Source organism: Canis lupus, chromosome 37 (genome assembly GCF_011100685.1).
Source record: "Canis lupus familiaris isolate Mischka breed German Shepherd chromosome 37, alternate assembly UU_Cfam_GSD_1.0, whole genome shotgun sequence".
NCBI lineage: Eukaryota > Metazoa > Chordata > Mammalia > Carnivora > Canidae > Canis > Canis lupus.
In genome coordinates this window covers 9,462,528-9,483,091 of record NC_049258.1, presented here as the reverse complement: position 1 = coordinate 9,483,091, position 20,564 = coordinate 9,462,528, and the positions used below count along the sequence as shown (strand labels likewise).

Genomic DNA, 20,564 nt, shown 5'->3' with positions numbered 1-20,564 from the left:
AAAAAAAAATAAAGTAAATCATCATATTAATACACGTAAAAATAAAGACCACATGATTATCACCATAGATGCTAAAAAAGTATTTCACATTATTTTTTTATTTAAAAAACTAAATAACAGAAGTATTATACGATAAATATGATGTACATTACCCTTAAGAAAAAAAAAACCAGGATCATTCCTAATTGGGAAACATTATCCAACATTTTATTAAAATTTATTGCTTTCTAGTATGTTCTAGACATTGGTGTGATATAGACAAAAATCCTGTACTCAAGAACCTTATGCTCTGGGGAGCTGAATAAAAAAATTATATGTCATATAGTAATTAAGTGGTAAGGAGAAAAATTAAAGCAGAGAAGCAGAGTATGAAATGTTGGGCAGGTTTCAGGAAGGATTTAGATTTATACAAGGTTGCCAGGGAAGGCTTAACTAACATCACTAAAGTAAGGAGTAGGCCATAAGAAGGTACAACAAGTCCAAAGGCCCTGAGGTGGCAGCTTGCCTATGTTTGAGAAGTGGAAAGAGGCCTGCGGATTGGAGATGTTAAAGAGTAGAAGGATCTGAGTAGTCAATAAGGTGAGAGAAAGAACACAAGTTTCAGTTTTCAGACAATAACAGCAGTAGACGACATGGGAAGCCACTGGAGAGTTTTCAGGAGAGACTAATGTTTTTAATAGGCTCTCTCTGGTTGCTATACTGGGAGGCAAATATAGAGGCAAGAGCAGAAGCAAGAAGCCCAAGTTGGGATGCCACTCCAAGAACTTGGGTAAGAGAGAGCAGTGGGTTGGATGAGTGGTGAACATCAGGGTTACATGAGAAGTGGTAAAACTCTGCACTGATTTTTAGGGCAGCACTAAAAGGAATTGCTAAAAGGATCCAATATGGGGTGTGAGGAAAAAATAGGAAAACAGATTTGCAATTAACTGAGATGAAGAACCCAAAAGGAACTGGTTTGGTGGCAAATGTAAAATTTAAGATGCCTCTCAGACATCCAAAGAGAAATGCCAAATAGGCAGTTGGCTGGGTGTTCTCTGGAATTCAGAGGAGATGGCCAGGCTACAAGTATAAATTTGAGAGTCATGGGTATTTAACAATAATTAAATCCATGAGAATGAATGAATCATTTAGGGATCAAGTGTAAATAGAAGAGAGAAAGAAGTCCAAGAACTGAGTTCTGGGGTACCCAAAATAAAGAGGAACCAGCAAACAGACTAAAAAAGAATCAGAAAGGTGAAAAGAAACTTAGGAGAGTGTAGTATTGTAAAAGTCACGTGTAGGCCAGCATAAGGACCAAGAAATATCTAGGTTTTGGATACAGAGATCAATTTGCAGAAGAGCACTTTAAGTGGAATGGTGGTAAAACCCCAATTAGTGTGGGTTCAAGAGAAACCAGAGACAGTGTGAACAATTCTCTCAAAGAGTTTTGTTATAAAGGAAAAAAATGAGAGAGTAGCTAGGGGTAGGGGATTTATCTGAGGAAGAGGTTTCTTTCTTTTTTTTTTTTTTTTTTAAAAGATGGGAGCTAGGAGACAACATTTTTGCATGGGAATAATCCAGAAGGGAGGGAAAAAACTAACAATGCAAGAGCAAAAGGCATTCTACACTAATGTCAAGCCAAAGACAGCAAAAGACAACCCAAGTGTCCAACCCAGAGTCTAGTTAAATAGTTTAGAAGTCCATTCTAGATCTATCTTAAGGAGCACTATAAAAGAATGAGGAAGCACTCCTTGTAACCATATGGAGAGATCTTCAAGATATGTCACATTAAAAAAAGCAAGGTATAGAACAATTAGAGATAGTATATGATCTTTTGCGTAAAAAAGAAAATTAAGAAAATATTTATGTTTTTGTTTAATACAAAGAAACAAAGCAGTTCCCTGTATGAGTATGAGGAGATAAAATGAGAAAGAAGAAAGCAGCTAAAAGCAGAACAGAAGCATATATAAGCCTTCATTCTATACTTGGCTATATTGTTCTATTAGAATGTCTACATTCTAATGTAGACATCCTAACATCCTCTCCTTCAATTAAAAAGGAATTCAAATCTCGAAACCTGATGTGCAAGTTAGTCTGTTAAACAGTAAGTCTAAGAAAGTAGACACCAAAGTTGTATGCTGTCTTTTTATCCTCCAGCTTCTGTATTTACTCTTCTTTACTTCTCCTAAATCCAGATGCTGATCTCAGCCCTCTTCGAGCACTCCAAAGAGAACACAAAAAGCATTTGGCTATTATGTTGACTTTACTAAAGATTTTTTTTAAAGAACCAGTGGGAGGAAGGAGCTTTATATCACATAACTCACTAATTAATTAACTTCTTTCTCTCACTCTCCAAGTCAATTCTTGTACTAACTCTACACTCCCCACTGCTATGTCTGATTCTAGTCTTAGTAACTTATTCAGGGCAATTCGATTCAGCCCTGCAAGCTGATCAGCAAAACAGAGCCCCCTCCCTGACTTTCCCTACCCACCCACTCAGTGAAAAGCATCTCTTCTCCTTAGAGGGTACTAAATGTATAAGGCCTATCTCTGCTCACCGGTTGTACTGACATCAACTTTATAATAACACTAGTAACTATACAACCAGTAGATATTCTTCTACAGGAACATTTCTACAAATCCTTTCTTTATCCAAATGTGGATTAAGTTTGGTGATAAGAAAAAAAAAAAAGTTTGGTGATAAGTACATACTCTTTGGTTAGCTTTTATAAAACTCTCAAAGGAGCTAAACACTGATCACATAGGTTGAAAGAGTTCCTATCTTCTTACTACAAAGACTATGCATTAGGAGCCTTAAAAAGGACTTTTATAAGTTTTTAAAAGAAGAGATTTGCAGGAAATTTAGAAAAAACAGGAAGATATACACACACAATAATAAAAAAAAGTAATGACACCTAATATTTATTACACTCTTCCTATTGCCAGGACACATGCTAGCCACATTTAACATTACACTAATTCTTCCTTAGGTATACTACTATTATCCACATCATGCAGAAGAGGACACTAAGGTTCAGATAGCTAAAGGCCAAGATCACAGGACCAGGAAGTAACAGAGCTGGGATCGAAATACTACGGGCAAACTCATTTAAAAGCTGCCCTCTGGGCAGCCCGGGTGGCTCAGCGGTTTAGCGCCCCTTCAGCCCAGGGCCTGATTCTGGAGACTGGGGATCGAGTCCCACATCGGGCTCCCTGCATGGAGCCTGCTTCTCCTTCTGCCTATGTCTCTGCCTCACTCTCTCTCTCTCTCTGTCTCTCGTGAATAAATAAATAAAATCTTTAAAGAAAATAAAGTAAAAGCTGTCCTCTAAAGCACTCAAGTGCCTCCAGAATCTATCAAGAAATTTACCTAAATTGAGACTTTACTAACCTTTCTTCAGTTTTATTATGTATATTTTGTCTTCTCATTATTAATTCATAGCAATTATTTTCCCTATTTAGATAATTGATTTAATTTCACTAATATTTGGCCCTTTTCCCTTCCTGATTTTTCTAGTGATTTGATTTTCCTCATAATAGATTATAAGAGATATTAATATTAATACTTATTAATGCTTTGGGGCACCTGGGTGGCTTAGTCAGTTGAGTGTCTGTCTTCTGTTTAGGTCATGATCCTGAGGTCCTGGGGTCCTAGGATAGAGCCCACATCAGGCTCCCTACTCAGTAGGGAGTCTGCTTCTCCCTCTCCCTTTGCCCCTCCCCTTGCTCCTGCTCTCTCTCGCTCACTCTCTCAAGTAAATAAACAAAATCTCAAAAAGAAAAAAAAATTATGTGTGTTGTGTGCATATTTTATTTTATTTTATTTTTTTTTAATTTTTATTTATTTATGATAGTCAGAGAGAGAGAGAGAGAGAGAGAGGCAGAGACACAGGCAGAGGGAGAAGCAGGCTCCATGCACCGGGAGCCCGACGTGGGATTCGATCCCGGGTCTCCAGGATCGCGCCCTGGGCCAAAGGCAGGCGCCAAACCGCTGCGCCACCCAGGGATCCCTGTGTGCATATTTTATATATATTTATTTAAAGTTATATATATTTTATCTGCTATATGCTTAATTTTTCCCAGTCTGCCATTGGCCTTTTTTATTTTTAGCCTTCTAAAATCTCTTTTGAGAAAATCCATCAATAGTTTCCTATAAGGCTTCTATCTTTCTATCTTTGTTTCTGGGTAAAGGAAGGCCTCTCCTGGGTGCCTAGGTAGTTCAGTCGGTTAAGCATATGCCTTCAGCTCTGGTCAAGATCCCCAGGTCCTGGAACTGAGCCCTGTGTTAGGCTCCCTGCTTTTCCCTCTCCCTCTGCTGCTCCCCCTGCTTGGCTCTCTTGGAACAATCTTTCTCTGTCAAATAAATAAATAAATAAATAAATAAATAAATAAATAAATAAATAAATATCTTAAAAAAAAAGTCTTTCATATCTAACATGAATTTATTTGTAATTTCTTTGTACTTTATAAGATTCCCTTTTATATTTAAATATTTATATTTATATTCCCTTTTATATTTAAATCCATCTAGAATTTGGGATGTCTGGGTGGCTCAGTGGTTGAGCATCTGCCTTTGGTTCAGGTCATGATCCAGGGGTTCTGGGATCAAGTCCAGCATCATGCTCCAGCAGGGAGCCTCCTTCTGCCTAGGTCTTTCTCTGTGTCTCCCATGAATAAATAAATAAAATCTTAAAAAAAAAAATCCATCTAGAATTTATTTTAGAGATTGGTGTATAGTAGGACCTGCCTCTATTTTTTCCTCAAATAGTTTTCAATTGTGCTCATCCTTTTTTTAATAATACAAATTATTTCCTAATTTGAAATACTATGAATGTCTTCTACATTTTTAACAGTTTGGGGGCCATTATGTTCCACTGAACTATCTAATCCTGTGTTACTTCTAATCAAAACCTAATTTTTATGTAAAAGTTTTAATAACCAATTATATCAAATGATAATATGCTGTTAGCCAGTTAAAATTGAACTATCAACATTTCTTCACACAAAGCTTAAAATATGAATCCCCAACCTTGATGCCACTGAATCTCAATTATCCTAAGTAATGCTTAAAAAATACTACTACTTACACATAAACTCTTACCTCAGAAAGAGTACTCATTTCAATTGCAGTTATCAAGCTATTGTTCATGAGTGCTTCTATTTCTATAAGCTTCTTATTCTGTATGTGTAAAATAAAGACCTCTCTTAATCAATTACGATTCAGTGTTTATTGTATCATACAATTATGGATATCATCAGCTGAGAAGACTTAGAAAATAACTGAGATCATGCTAAGCTAAAAGGGTGCCACATTCTATAGTTCACACACACACACACACACACACACACTCAAACACACACATCCCTTGACTGCTTTTGAGCTCTCAATTTTAAATTTTCTTATAAACATTCCTCTATCTTCCAATAATAATACATCCCATGGCAAGTAAACATAGTTTGTCAGGCAATTTAACACTCAGGAAGAGATCAATTTTTCCATTTTAAATTAATTTCTGCATTTCAGAGTTAGATCTATGGTTGCGGCCTAGCTGACCATTCTGTGGACAGAGATGGAAATTGGAAGGGAAAGCAATGACTACAATCTTCATTCTATTTTGTGTGTAGCCAAGGGAATGTTAGGGTTAAAAAAAAATACAAACACTCTGGGAATTCCCCTCCTTTCATTGGAAGAATTATGCCCATCCTTTTAAAATGTATTAATGCATCAAGATTGGCTAATGATAAACAATCAAATGTCAATCAAGTTATTATACTGGTTTGCAGAGCCCTAAGTGCCCATTCAGAATGTAGACTTACAATATCTGTTTTATTACCCATTAAGAGTCTGTCCATTAATACGGCATACTTTCAATAATTTTTTACAATAATTTGAGATTTGAAAAAATTTTTAGAGCTTCTATAATAATATAGTTAATAATTATTCTATAATTTAGAATTCAAACACAATATAGTTTCCATACCAAATTATTCAGTTTTAGGCGAAGAAATGCGTTCTCAAAATTCAGTTTCTCTACTTCTTTTTGCAATAGCATCTTTTCAGTTGTAATTCTTCGATAATTCTCTTTCTCTCTACTAAGAGCCTGAGCTAATGCTCTGTTGTTGTGCTTTAAAGAAATTTTGAAAATAGAAGAATTATCTGTAAAAAAATTTTAGAAGTTAATATTGAACTTACATCTTCACAGTTTTTATATCCTTAATGAAACTATTTTAGGCAAAATACAAGTTTTAACTAGGGTTGGTAAACAACAGAATGACAGTCTAGATGTAGTTTTGAAAAAAATGTATCGAGCTTGGATCCACAGAAATAAAAGCTAAACAGAAGAAGAATAAAAGAGCTGTGAGGAATGCAGAATGTTGTAAATACGGAGTCAGGGATAAAGACATCTAGGATAGACATAGTATGCTAGATAATTATACCAGTCACAAAACTCAGTTTGCTACCTGTTGCCCTACTTTCCTTCCTACTTTGACTAGGAGGTAGAATGGAGAAGCTGATTCTAAAGCTCTAACTGGAGTAGGTATTAGGGTAGCCAATCTGTCAAAATTTTAAAGCCAGTTTCTGTGGCTCCAGAACTGAACAAATCAGTTAATGCTCTCAAAGTCCATTTTTCAAAATCTTGAGTGAAAGGGAGCATACTTACTCTAGGGTTAGATAGATCATCTAAACCCTGTGGGATCTTCTATCTCTATTCTAAATATTCAACTCTTATCTCTAGGCATTTACTGCAACCTAAACTTGACCCCTTCCCTTTACAAGCACTATGTAAATATAATTTAAATCAGAAATGTGGGCAGCCCGGGTGGCTCAGTGGTTTAGTGCTGCCTTCGGCCCAGGGCCTAATCCTGGAGACCCAGTCGAGTCCCATGTCGGGCTCCTTGCATGGAGCCTGCTTCTCCCTCTGCCTGTGTCTCTGCCTCTCTCTCTCTCTCTCTGTGTGTGTGTTTCTCATGAATAAATAAATAAAATCTAAAAAAAAAAAAAGATATGCAGGATGTTAGCTATTTCACAGGGCACACACAGTCACCCTTCACAGGTGCTATATCAGCTGGAAACTTTTCCTACTCCGGGTTACAAACCACGGAGATCATTTTCAGAAGTGATGAGAATTTATCTTGGCAGTCTTTCCTACTTCTTTTTTCCCCTACTTCTGAAACCTTAATTCCAGAATCCATGAAACCCTATCTCCAAATGCTTAGTACCCTCATGAGCTTTAGCTATACAAAAATCATTCACTACAACACTCTATCTGGGCCCACCACATCTAGATTACCCATCATCTTATTGCTACAGCATGCTAGAACAAGGTCACTTTTTTTTTTAAGCTCTTTTCCAGCAACATCACATGGTATTTTCTTTGTTGTGTAGGAGGTAGCTGCCTTAGGCTATGTCAGCCTTACTGCTGAAAATTCTACTGTCAGCACTGAGGGTAAATCATCATAACCCCTCAATTAACAGGAGTTGAAGGAGACAGGAAAGATCGAATGGACAAAACATCAATTAACAAAAATAATCTTTTTAATAATTTCCATACTCAATAAAATAAAGGACCAAACATTATATCAATTCTCCAGGGGAAAGTAAAAATGTGAGCATACTTTAAAACTAATGGCACTTACTTAGGATTTTTGTTTTGATTTTTGAAGCAAGAGAAACATTCAACTTCCCAGTCTTTGAAATTCTTTTGTCTTTCCCATGTCTGTTAATTCCAGAAGTATAAAGTGGGCCAGTGTCCATCACTGGGTGCTCCATCACTAAAGTAAAATCAAAAAAAGAAAGAAATCAGAGTATTGATTAATAAAAGAAAAAGGGATGACTGATAGTATTTGTAAAAACACTTTGTCTAAATCTGAAAGTATGCATTTAGTCAAAAATGGTTTAAAGTAGTATCCAAAAAAGGGTAGGACTGTTTTTTCATTCAAACCTATATTATTATATAGGTTATTATTATATAGGAGCATCAGGAACTAGGTTTGGCACTGGGGACAGAAAACAGGATATGGTTGTACAGGAATGCATAGTCATGGAATGCAGAGTCCAATGTGGGTACAGATCCTATTTTGATACATTGTAAGAAGTGTAACCTTAGAGAATGCACAGAACAGATAAACCCAATCTTATGGGATTGGGGGCTAGCTAATTTGGAGGAATTAGCAGGAGATCTTGAACATGTCTATTTGTCCATTTGAGTTAAGGTCTATTAGACTTTAAAGCCTAATAGTGGAAAGAAGAAGATAATCACATCATACTCGGACAAGAATAACTGATATAATACACAATGCATAAAAGTAATTAAATCTGCCTGGGCAGAGGAAAAGAACCAGAAGGGTTTTATTGAGAAGGTACAGTTGATGCTAAGCTATGTACTTAGACAAGACCAACCTCTGTAAACTCCTATCCCCTCCCCAAGCCTCCTTGCTTCCATTTCAGAGAAACGCAGTTACCTGTGCTGCCTAACTCCTAATATTCAGCCTCTTCCCACTACCTGCTTAAGTCCACAGGACTAATCTCACTATCCTCTTTATATCAATTACAGAACCTCCAGACCCCCAAGTCACCCTCATCTCCCTCATCCTAATCCTTCTCCAGCTCCATAGTAGGCTAAAAAATGATACCCCATAGATATCAGGTCCCAATCCCCATCATTCTAAACCTCATGTAGAAAAAGCGTCTTTACAGATATGTTTACGTTGAGGATCTTGTGATGGGAAGACTGTCCTGGATTCTATTCAAGTTAGGCTTCCAAATGCTCTCCATTAGTGTCCATACACTAAGTAGCACTACTTGAGTAACTAAAACAGGGCATAGCAAACTTACTCTGCCCAAACCTGCTTCACTCAGAGCCCTCTCTGTGCTCGCTTCGGCAGCACATACACTCAGAGCCCTCTCTATTTCAGTTCATGGCAACTCCATCCTTCTAATTGCTCTGGCCAAAAATCTCTCATATCCCAATCAACCTTCACAATACATTAGAATCTGACTGCTTCTCATATCTCTACTACTATCAGCCTAGACCAAGGTGCTGATACACTTTACTTGAATTATTTTAATAGCCTCTTATACTTCTACTTCCACTGCTGCCCTCACTGCAGTGTATTTATTAGTCTACACAATCTAAAAGTCTCCAATGGTTCCCTATTTCTCTCAGAATAAACACTGAAGTCCTTCAATGGTCAAGTCCCTCCATCATCTGCTCTTCTTCCCATTTCTCCAGTTTGAATTTTTCCTTTTGTCTCCCAGCCCATTCCTTCCAGACCACACTGGCCACCAAGCTCTAACTGCTTGGCAGACGGCAGCCATTCTTCAGCCTCAGGTCCTTTCCCTTCTATTGGTCATTCTCTCTACTGAGAAAGCTCTTCCTCCAGATACAGAAATGGCGAATTCACTCTCCTCCAAGTCTTTGCTTTTCTAAGTGAGGCCTTTCAAAACTGCAGCTCCTTCCCTTAGCATGTCTGATTACTCTTACCTGTCTCTATTTTTTTCCCATAGCATCTAAATCTCTATCTAATATACTACAGAATTTACTAATTTCCTACCAACTAGAAAGTTCTAGAAAGTCATGAATTTTTTTCTGTTTTATTCACTGATGTATTTCCCAGCTCACAGACTAGTGCCTGACAAATAATATGAACACAATACATATTTTTTAAGTGAATAAATAAGTCTTAAAAACAAAGAATTTGTCAGGCATCAAGGTTAGAAAGGGTATTCCAGGAAGAAGGAATGGCATGTGTAAATGCATGAAAATGGAAAACTTAAGAAGATGCCAGTGATCTCTTGACGACTGAATGCTATTACCCTATCTCTGTTTTTCTTAATAGCAAAACTCCTTTAAAGACTTGTCCACACTTGCTGTCTCCAATACATAGGAGGACCTATTCCCTCTTGATCTACTCTAATCAAGTTGTTGCTCTCACCAACATTAATTGATCATTAAAGATACTAAACTGCAACGTTACTAAGTCAGATACAGTAGTCAAGATCCAGTTCTCAATTAATCTATGATTTTAATCATGGTATATGACATCATGTCATTCTCTCTGAAATACCTTTAGTGGGTTTGCAAAATACCACATTCTGCTGGGTTTTTTTCTGCCTCACTGACCACTTCTTCTAAGTCTCTTCTGCTGATTATTCTGTATCTCCCTAACCTTTTACCAATGGAGTACATCAGATCTCAATCCTTAGGTCTCATCATTTTCTATGTATATATACTCCTGTGAGGGTACCCAATGACCTGCAAATTTATAACCAAATCAACTCCAGACTTATTTATTCAACTGCCTACTCCTCATCTCTAACTTGGATGTCTAATATGTATCTCACACTTAACATGTCCTAAACTTACCCCACCCAAACCTGCTCCACTGGGTCTTCTCTATCTCATTTAATAGTAAATCCACCCTTCCACTTGCTCAGCTTGGAACACTTTCTCTCATATCCTACATCCACTCTACCACTAGTCATGCTGGCCCAACTTTCACATGTCCCATTAGGGCCACCTAATCACTCTGATTCAAGTTGCCATTGTCTCTCATGTACGTTATTTTTATAACTACCTAAATGGTGTCCATTTCCACATTCTTCCCTACTATCTATTCTCAATCTAGTAACCAAAATGATCCCTTTAAACCTTATGAAAATTCATGTCACTCCTCTGTTAAAAGCAGTCCAGTGGTTTTCCATCTCATTGGAGTAGTCATAATGGCCTGTAAGGTACTATGCAATTTGACACTTCTCCCCTTCCCCATTCCCGATCCAGTACCTCTCTGACCTCTTCACAATTCTTTTCCTTTTCTCACTAAGCTCCAGCCACACTAGCTACCTTAGCATACTCCCACTACAGAAACTTTATATTCTTTTTTCCCCCCTTTGTTTCAACTCTTCCTCCAAATAATTACAGGGTTTACTTACTCAGTGGCTTCAAGTCTACTCAAATGTTACTTTCTTAGCCTTTACAGACCAAACTATTTAAAATTGCACACCCGACCCTATTTCACTTCCTGTATTTTTCATCATTGGCTTATAGGTGTCTGATACAAGATCACACAATTTCTTTATTTTATTCTGTCTTCTCCTACTAAAATGTGTTTCATGAGGGCATGGATTTTTGTCAGGTTTGTTTGCTACTGTCCCTAAGTGTGTCAAGAGTGCCTGGCATATAGTAGCTACTGGATAAACATTTGTAAAACTATGAATAAATGAATACTAAAAACTGACCAATACTGGAATGAGTCTCCTTTGCAAATGTTGAGCAGAAGATAGGGAGATGTCAAGCAAATAATGAGAAGACAGTTTTAGAAGAATTTTTGGCAATGGGGCAGTTTAACTAGAAACCTTACAATGCTAAGGCTCAATGTTTCTTCTAAAAGTTTTGCCAAGGGCACGCCTGGTGGCCCAGTGGTTTAGCGCCACCTTCAGTGCAGGGCGTGATCCTGGAGTCCCATGTTGGGCTCCCTGCATGGAGCCTGCTTCTCCTTCTGCCTGTGTCTCTGCCTCTCTGTCTCTGTGCCTCTCATGAATAAATAAACAAAATCTTAAAAAATAAAATAAATAAAATAAAAAATGAATAAAAGTTTTGCCAAAAAGAAAAAAAAAGTAAAATCAAAGATCACATATTCCATAGATAGAAGACAGGCACATACAGAAACTCCCAACAAATGGTTGCATCTCACACCTCTGAAGAGATACTAACATAGAAATCTTGTGTGTCTCCCAAAAAAAAATCCATTCTGAAAGATCAAATCTCATTTTACTGAATTGTCCTCCCCATAAGTTGGTTCGTAGTTCCCTAACTTAATAAATGGCACTAGCAATCATCCACCCAAATGCTCAGGCCAGAAAATCAGTGTTCCTTTTAACACTGCCCTGTCACCCTGCACATTAACAGCCCCACTAAGTAACACTCAAGGAACCTAGGCAGACCACTGGAGTACCATTCAAGGGGGACTTAACATCAAAAGTGAGGCGTTATGAACAGCGGTTGAGATTGTGTTGGGAATCCCAGTTTTAACATTTCATAGCTATGTTATCTTAACATCTCTAAGTCTCAACTTTCAGACTTACAAAGTAATAGTAAGAGCATCTCATTGTAAGGATTAAACGAACCAACAATGTACTTACAGAGTCTAGTACAGGACTAGGCATACATTTTTTTAAAAGATTTTATTTATTTATTCACGAGAGACAGAGAGAGAGAGAGAGAGGCAGAGACACAGGCAGAGGGAGAAGCAGGCTCCATGCAGGGAGCCCGCCGTGGGACAGGATCCCGGGTCTCCAGGATCACGCCCAACGGCTGAGCCACCGGGGCCGCCCGAGGACTAGGCATACGGCCCTTGCTAACAGGCCTTCTTTATTATTTGTTCTGCAGCTCAGGTCTCCATCATCCCGGCTAACTCTACATCAGAAATACCGAGCTCCAAATTCGGTTCTCCTGAATCGGATCCGTCCGGTAGAGAAACTGTCGTTCCTATTCCCTACCGAAACCCTACCTGCCCATGGAGACCCAGCGCAAGTTCTAAGTTTCCCAGTCTTCCATCACCCGTTCGCCTTGGGCCGGCCTTCCCGGCTGTAGAGAGCCTAACGGAGAGGGCTCCCCCAGGAACTTGCGTAAGCAGGGGCGCCTGGGTGGCTCGACGGTTGGGCATCTACCTGCCTCCGCCTCAGGGCGTGACCCCGGTCGCGAGATCTGCTTCTCCCTCTGCCTGTGTCTCTGCCTCTCTCCCTCTTTCTCTGTGTCTCTCATGAATAAATAAATAAAATCTAAAAAAAAAAAAAAAAAAAAAAAAAAATGAATGAGGGAGGGCAGCCCGGGTGGCTCAACGGTTCAGCGCCGCCTTCCGCCCAGGGCCTGATCCTGGAGACCCGGGATCGAGTCCCACGTCAGGTCTCCCTTGGGGGGGCCTGCCTCTCCCTCAGCCTGTGTCTCTCATGAATAAATAAACAAAATCTTAAAAAGAAAGAAAGAAAAGAACTTGGGGTAAGCAGTCTAACGTTCACCCAGCAGTTACTGAGCGAGTGCTCACAATGATGAGGTAGAAAATGTTCTTAAACATCAGGGCGCTGACGGAAGCCCCTTCTTTCAAGAAGCGGACCTAACTGGCCGCTCGTCCCCGTCCCCGTCCCCGTCGCGAGCCGGGCGCAAAGGGTCGAGGCCGCCACTCACGTCCACGCCAGGGAGTCGGGGAGAGGCCCTCAGAGCGGTCCGAGGGCGGGCGGTGGGCGGGACCACGGGCCGCGCGGGGCCCGCCGGACCGGAGACTGGCGAGCAGGGCCGGGGGTCCGGCCGGGAGAGGCACGGGTCTCCCCCCACAGCCGGGCGGCCGCGCCCAGCGCCCCGCACTTACCCCCTTTCAGCACGGGGGCGACGAGCACCCAGCTCCTGAGGCGCGGCGCCGGCGGCGAGCGCTCGGTTTAAAGCCCGCAGCCGTTAGCGGTTACCACGCCGACCAATCAGATGCCCAGGAGGCCGCGCAAAGGAGCGCGGTTACCAGGAAGTGGGAGGTGGAAGGGGGCGGGACCGCGAGTTGAGCGACAGGGTGGGCGTGGCCAGGAGAGCCTGGGGCAACGCGGGACCCGAGGACCGCTCCCGGCAGGTTGCCCTGTAGCGCCTGCTGATGGGTTGACCCCAAAGGAAACGTTCTTTAACAGACACACCCCTATTAGATGTCCGGAAGGCGTGGCAGTCGTCTTCGTACTATGATGCCAGGATCTTGAGTTTTCACTTAAAAGCACGCCCCATTTTTCTTTCAACTTGCTCAAGGAAAAGCAGCAATGAAAATTTTTTTTATTTTTATTTTTGAAAACCTTGGGTCTGAGTATTTAGGTCTTAATACAAATGGTTTGGCTCAGCTAGATGTACGAGAGTTTTTTTTCCCCCAGTATAAAGGATTTATTTCAACTCAACAAGTAACACAAACCTTCCTTTAAATTCCATTTTACAGTCAATAAAAGTGTGTATCTCACTCCCTCCCATGCATGATCACTGTGTATTAATCTACAACTCTTATTTTAATTGTGAAAAAATAAAGTGTTTCCCCTCTTGTCATTGATCTGGGAGCATCTGGGCAGGTCTGCTCGCTCCTGGACTGGTTAAATGGTGAAACCCTACAACGCCAGGTCAAAGGAATCAATCACCCGAAGAAAATAAATACTGTATTATGAAACGTGGAAAGTTTTTCGCTATTTGCAACTACATTAAAAAATATATTATTCTCTTTATGTCCAAGTAAATTAGCTTAGTTTTCCTCTGACGAGTGACTTTCATACTCTGTGGAAACACTTGGAAAAACTATACTGACAATAAAATTCCCTCTTTGTACGACGTTAGAGTGAAAAAACTGAAGTTGAAAATAGCTTTTTAAATCTAGATGTTAATGATTGGTTATAAACAGTGATATAGTCAACTTCATATTCTTGTCAGTGTTTTGTTCATTTGGGGGGACATCGGAGAATCACAAATTTCCATTTTACTTTAGAGAATCTAGAAAAATCATGTAAAGTATGATTCTGAGTTAGACCTTTTTAGTATATTTCATAGTCTGTGACCAAAGAGATCTGGCTACATGAATCTTGTGTAAGTAGAAGAGTATTTATTGATTGGCCAGCTGCTAACATTAGTAAAAAACTTCCATAAAAGTGGTTTAGAATGTAATATGCTGGTTATAGAAATTTCTGGTTTATCTAGGGATTAACTACCACTATATCTTGTTTATCCAGTCTGACACATTAAATGCTCAATATATGTTAATATGTTTTTTAAATGAACCATGTCATGGCTCTGCCATTTAGTGTTTATTTAATCTTGGCCTAGTCATATAATCTCATCGCGCTTCTGCTTCTTCATTTGTAATATGGAGGTTAATAACAACATCCAGTATATTTTTATGATAGTTCCAACCAGCAGACCATTTTGTTCAAATATGCTAATACTGCTTTCCTCTTGACTTATTTTGTAGCTACAACTTCAACACCAAAAGAAATAGAAGGGCACAGCCAGAGGTAAAGGAAATGTGACAAACTTTTTCAAGACATAAATACCACACCTTGTTTTATTTTTTATTATTATTTTTAAAAGATTTTATTTATTTATTCATGAGAGACAGAGGGAAAGAGAGAGAGAGAGAGAGAGAGAGAAAGGCAGAGACAGGCAGAGGGAGAAGCAGGCTCCATGCAGGGAGCCTGACGTGGGACTCGATCCCAGGTCTCCAGGATCACGCCCTGGGCCGAAGGTGGTGCTAAACTGCTGAGCCACCCAGGCTGCCCCCCAACACCTTGTTTTAAAAAGTGATGATTGTCTTATTTCAGAGTAGTTGAGAGAATTTAATCAGTGCTTTGTAAATTGTAAAAAGCTCTTGATAGTGTAAATTCTTTTCATAAGCAACCATAAACTTAAAAGGTATAATTAATTGAACTGAATATAACCTGATCTGAGCTTGCTTTTAGGTCACTCGCCTCTTAGAATGGATAGAGGCAGGAGCCCTGGACTAAGAGTGTGAAGATAGAGTTGGTTTTATCTTGAACATACTTTAGCTGTGTGTTCTTTGTTTTGGGCTCATCTATAAAGCAAAGCAGTTAAATTAAATGAAGTCTCAGTCCTGTTACGATACTCTCCCGCACAAGGCACTCCATTTTGTGGATTTTGCTTCTCACCCTCCATTTTCCTTTATTCCTACACTCATTAGTCTTCTGATTTTCTCCAAGGGTAGGTTCCAGTCAATTAAAATTTGATTGTTCTCACTCACACCCCCACACCACAAAATCATCTAGAAAAACAGACCCTCAACAGGAGCTGAGTAGAAGACACACTGCAAATCAATAAACAAATAAAACAAAGTAGAAATAGTGGACTTACATTTTATTAAACCATCTGATCTGATCAACTATATCAATCTGGCAGGTTGAATTACACCAAGAAAAACTAAGGCTGGCAGAAAGCAGAAAAGAACAGTGGGTGGTTTAAAGCACTTCTGGAGAGGATGTGAGCTTGAAAACAGGAACAAGAGGACCTTGGCAACAGAGCCAGCCGCAGTCCTGTGAGGATACTGCGGATCTTACGTAGCCATCAGCGGCTCTGCATGCTACCACTGGGATGGCCACTGCTGCTACCTCTGGAGAAAGTGGGCATGACTGCTACAAGTTCTCCATCCCTTCTGTCTGGCACCACTAGCGCCGGGTGCTAGGCCTGAGTTGCGTGTGTCTGACGGGTCAAGCCTGGATCATATGCTACAAATTCTAGCTGGAAGGGAGTCCTGAACATTCAGCCTGGGGCTGGTTTTTGTAGTTTCTTAGTGAGAGGTCATCTCTGCCTTCCATCTAGTCTCAGGAAGGGCTTTTTGAGCTGGGCAGCCAAAAGAATGACAAAGGTTCATTTCAGTATTTTATGTTACTGTATTACAATAATTATTTCTATTTTCTTTACTGAAAAGACTTCCTGCTGTGCCAGGTTAGGGATAGGTAATAATCATAACAGGCAACATGTATCAAGCATTTACTATGTCCTAGGCACTGTGTCAAGACCTTTATATGCTTTTTAATCCTCACAGTGATCCTATGTGGTAGATACTATTATTTCCTTGTTATACTATTGTTTCCTTGAGGAAATGGAGACACAAAAATTTAAGTAACTTATGCAAAGTTTAGTATGTGGTATAGATGGCATTTGAACCCAGGCAGTCTGGCCACGACCATTCTGTTACTTCAGTTTCAAGGCATGGCATTCATCATGCAAGCCTACTTGTGTTACCTGCTTACCAGCCACCTCTTTTCTTTGATTAACTTTTCTTAAGTCCCTTTTGCACCTGGCATTATGCCAGGAGTGATGGTGGATGAGGCAAATCCTCTTTTCTTAAGGGATAAGGAAGACGAGCAAACAATCCATTCCCATACATTATGGCTAGTAGAGACTTAAGATGATTCAACACTGTTTCTCTGGTTCAGGCAGGGGTAGGGAATATGTAACAGCAGCACTAAGCATTCTTATTTCTGATGTAGGTGTAAGTACGTGTGGCAGGCAGGTTTCTCTGGGGGAGGGATAAAATACCCAAGGGTCTCATCTAACTGGTTGTCTGGCTGGATGATCTCCAGCAGGTCTTACAAGGGCTCTTTCACTGCCTCCTCCCTGGTCCCCATGCTGGGCTACATTGAGAAACTGGGGTTGGGTCTACTTCCCAATCTCTATCTTGGGCCTCCACAGGTTTTTCCAAAAAGGTTTGAACATCTTTTTTACTCAAGATTTCCTGTGATAAGGGGATCCCTGGGTGGCTCAGTGGTTTCGCACCTGCCTTTGGCCCGAGGCGTGATCCTGGAGTCCCGGGATCGAGTCCCACATTGGGCTCCCTGCATGGAGCCTGCTTCTCCCTCTGCCTGTGTCTCTGCCTCTCTCTCTCTCTCTCTCTCTCTGTCTCTTATGAATAAATAAATAAAATCTAAAAAAAAAATGCATGATAAAATCTGAACCATATAAACTGGAAGCTTGGGGAGGGCTTGAAAACTCAGCTGTGGTGCTCACTAGCTTTACTAATAGACTAACATTAACATGCTCCATCCAACAGTGCAGGGCCCCAAAGCCCACATCTCCAGAGTTCCCTCCACATGGACATCCCCCTGGCTGCTGGAGAGGGGCCCAGGAGATCTCCATCCACACCTGTGCTCAACATACCTATTCTTCCTTCTACTCCTCACTGCAAATGCAAAGGAACAGCAGTTGTGGACAATAATGAGTTCTGTTTGAAATCCCCTTGGGATATACAGGTGGGAATGTCCAGCAGGCACACAGATATAAAACATGCAACTCCGAGAGATATTTGGATTTGGGAGTCAGCAGTGAACAGTAATAGATATCGCTGGAGTTAAGTTACGGGGGGAAGGCGTGTAGAAGCACAAGAAGGGTAGAAAGCAGAACGCTCGTGAACATTAACGTGGAGAAAGATGAAAGGGCAGCCAGAGAGGCAGTGTGGGGGAGGAAGAGACACAAGCCTCCTGGAGGCCAACCCCTGGCTCATTTTGTACTTTCTCAGACCCAGCCCTGCAATCAATCAGCAGTTTCACCAAGAAGTTTTGTTCTTTTTACTAAAAAATGCGCAGAATGGATTTAGAAACCAAAAATCTGGCACTTGGTGGGCCCACTGCTACTGGGGTGTCATTAGTTCTAGGCTCTCTAAAGAGACAGAGCTTGAAAATAGACATGCCTTTATATAGACATACCTGCATGTACATAAACATCCATATTTCTATCTTTATCATCTACTGTTTCTATCCATTACCTTATCTGTCTTAAAAACCATCCATTTGCACTGATACTTCCACTGCCAAAAAAAAAAAAAAAAGGACTCATTCTACCATTTTCCTTTCCAATGTATATAACCATAGCAAAAGTGAGGAATCTGGTTCCTACCAACTACAATATATTTACTTTTTTGTCAGTCCTAGACTGCACAGAAAGTAATTTCAGAATTGCTAATCCATAACTCTGTGAAAACTTGACTAATTAGAGTTGAAGATTTGTTTACTATTCTTGCTTTAATCTTTTGCTTGAGGTGATGTGGTCATATACTTTGATCTAAAGTTCCTTAGATGGGCAGCCCCGGTGTGCAGCGGTTTAGTGCCGCCTGCAGTCTAGGGCGTGATCCTGGAGATCCAGGATCAAGTCCCACGTCAGGCTTGCATGGAGCCCACTTCTCCCTCTGCCTGTGTCTCTGCCTCTCTCTCTCTGTGTCTCTATGAATAAATAAATAAACAAATCTTTAAAAAAAAATAAAGTTCCTTAGATTCATGAATTTTCTCCCCTCTATTCAAAGTGGCTGTCCACAATATTCATTTGAATTATGGTTAGGTTTACTTATGTCTACTTGTATATAGTTTTAGTTTTTCCCCTATCTTTATATGCATGTATGTTTATACTCACCTATGCATTTTAGTATGGGAAACATTAATTTCAAAAGTCAAAACTTTCTGAATGCATATATTCAAAAGCATCACTCTTCCTTTCTCTCTCCTACTTCCAAACTGCCTGCATTAGTTTCCTATTGCTGCTGTAAAAATTACCACACACTTATAGTTTGAAACAACAGAAATTTGTAGGTCTACAGTGGCCAATACAGTAGCCAACTGTAGGCAATTAAACTTAATAGTTTTTTTGTTTATGATTCATTCCTATGCTTCTATTTGTACAATTGATTAGATATATGTAGGTTTTCTCATTTCCCATTCTTTTTTTAAAAAAAGATTGTATTTATTTGTTTGAAAGAGAGTGCATGTACAGGGGGTAAGGGTAAAGGGAGAGTGAGAAGCAGACTCCCCGCTGAGCAGGGAGCCTGACTGTGGGGCAGATCCTGGGACCCTGAGATCCTGGGACCCTGAGATGATGACCTGAGCCAAAGTCAGCTGCTTAATGGACTGAGCCACCCAGGCGCTCCTCCCATTCTTTCTTATACAAAAAGTGACATGAGCAAAATTCTTGCATTTTTGTCTTTTTTCACTTAATAAAATATCCTGGAAATCACTCTACATTAGTTCATAGAAAATGACCTCATTCTTTTCTATTACTTCATAGTACTCCATTATATGGATGTATCATAGTTTATCTACACACTCTCCTATGTATAGGAATTTAGTTTTCTTCTGATATTTTGCAATTACAATACTATAATCACTAACTTTGTGCATAGAACATTCATACTGTTGGAGATATACCATGAAGGTTGATTTAATATGCATTTCATATATAAGTGAGTTTGAATATGTTTTCCTATTTTTGAGAAATATGTGAAAAAGGTTTGTGTGTATGTAAATTGTCTTACAGGAATTTCTCTTTGTTTTGTTCAAAATATGTTTAAACATAGTCAAATTTATCAGTATATGTTATTGTGTCTGAATTTTGAGTCGTAGTAAGTAGAAAAGTCGTAGAAAGTCTTTTCCTATCTCCAGGTTATAGAGAAAATCATACATGGTTTCTTCTAGTACTTATATGATATCATCTTTGACATTTATATCCCTGGTCCTTTTGGAGTTTATTCTTGATTATAGTTTGACACTTGGTTTTAATTTTATCTTTCTCCAAATAGCAAACCAGTTGTCCCACCAACATTTGTTAAAATGTCCACCTTTTCCCAAGTAATTTGAGATACCATGTTTATCACATACTAAATTGCCATATGTATTTGGATCTATTTCTGTAAATTTCTATTTTATTCCACTCCTTTGTCAATTTATGCACCAGTACTTAGATAAAAAACCAGACTCACAGTGTATTTTAATGAGTGGTAGGGCCAGTCTCCTCTCATAAACTTTTCTTTTTCAGTGTTTTCATGGTTATCTCTGCATGTTTATTTTTCCAAGTGGATTTTAATATCAACTTGTCTAGCTCCATAAAAAATCTTGTTAGTATTTTGGTTGGTACTTGTTAAGTTTATAAATTAACTTAGAGAAGAATAGTATCTTTATAACATTCTGTAATGTCTTCTCATTCGTTCAAGTCCATTTTTCTATCTTTCAAGAATGCCTTAAAGTTTTTCTTGTATAAGGTTTGCACATTTCCTGATAACTTTATTCTGAAATGTTTTATCTT

At 39.5% G+C, this 20,564-nt stretch overlaps 1 protein-coding gene across 2 annotated transcripts in view; it reads right to left on the bottom strand.

Moving 5' to 3' along the window:
* SGO2 (shugoshin 2) overlaps positions 1-13,484 on the bottom strand; it is a 42,190-nt gene extending 28,706 nt beyond the window's left edge. Inside the window, exons 1-4 of one of the 2 annotated variants that reach the window (XM_038585296.1) lie at positions 13,345-13,484; positions 7,618-7,752; positions 5,961-6,136; positions 5,081-5,158 (exon numbers count right to left, since the gene is read on the bottom strand). In XM_038585296.1, the coding sequence (XP_038441224.1) occupies positions 5,081-5,158; positions 5,961-6,136; positions 7,618-7,750 (387 nt within the window). In that variant the 5' untranslated portion in view covers positions 7,751-7,752; positions 13,345-13,484. Of the gene's footprint in view, positions 1-5,080; positions 5,159-5,960; positions 6,137-7,617; positions 7,753-12,489; positions 12,511-13,344 lie in introns of those variants that run through there. The other variant, XM_038585297.1, reaches the window with a different exon arrangement.
* Positions 13,485-20,564: the final 7,080 nt, after the last annotated feature.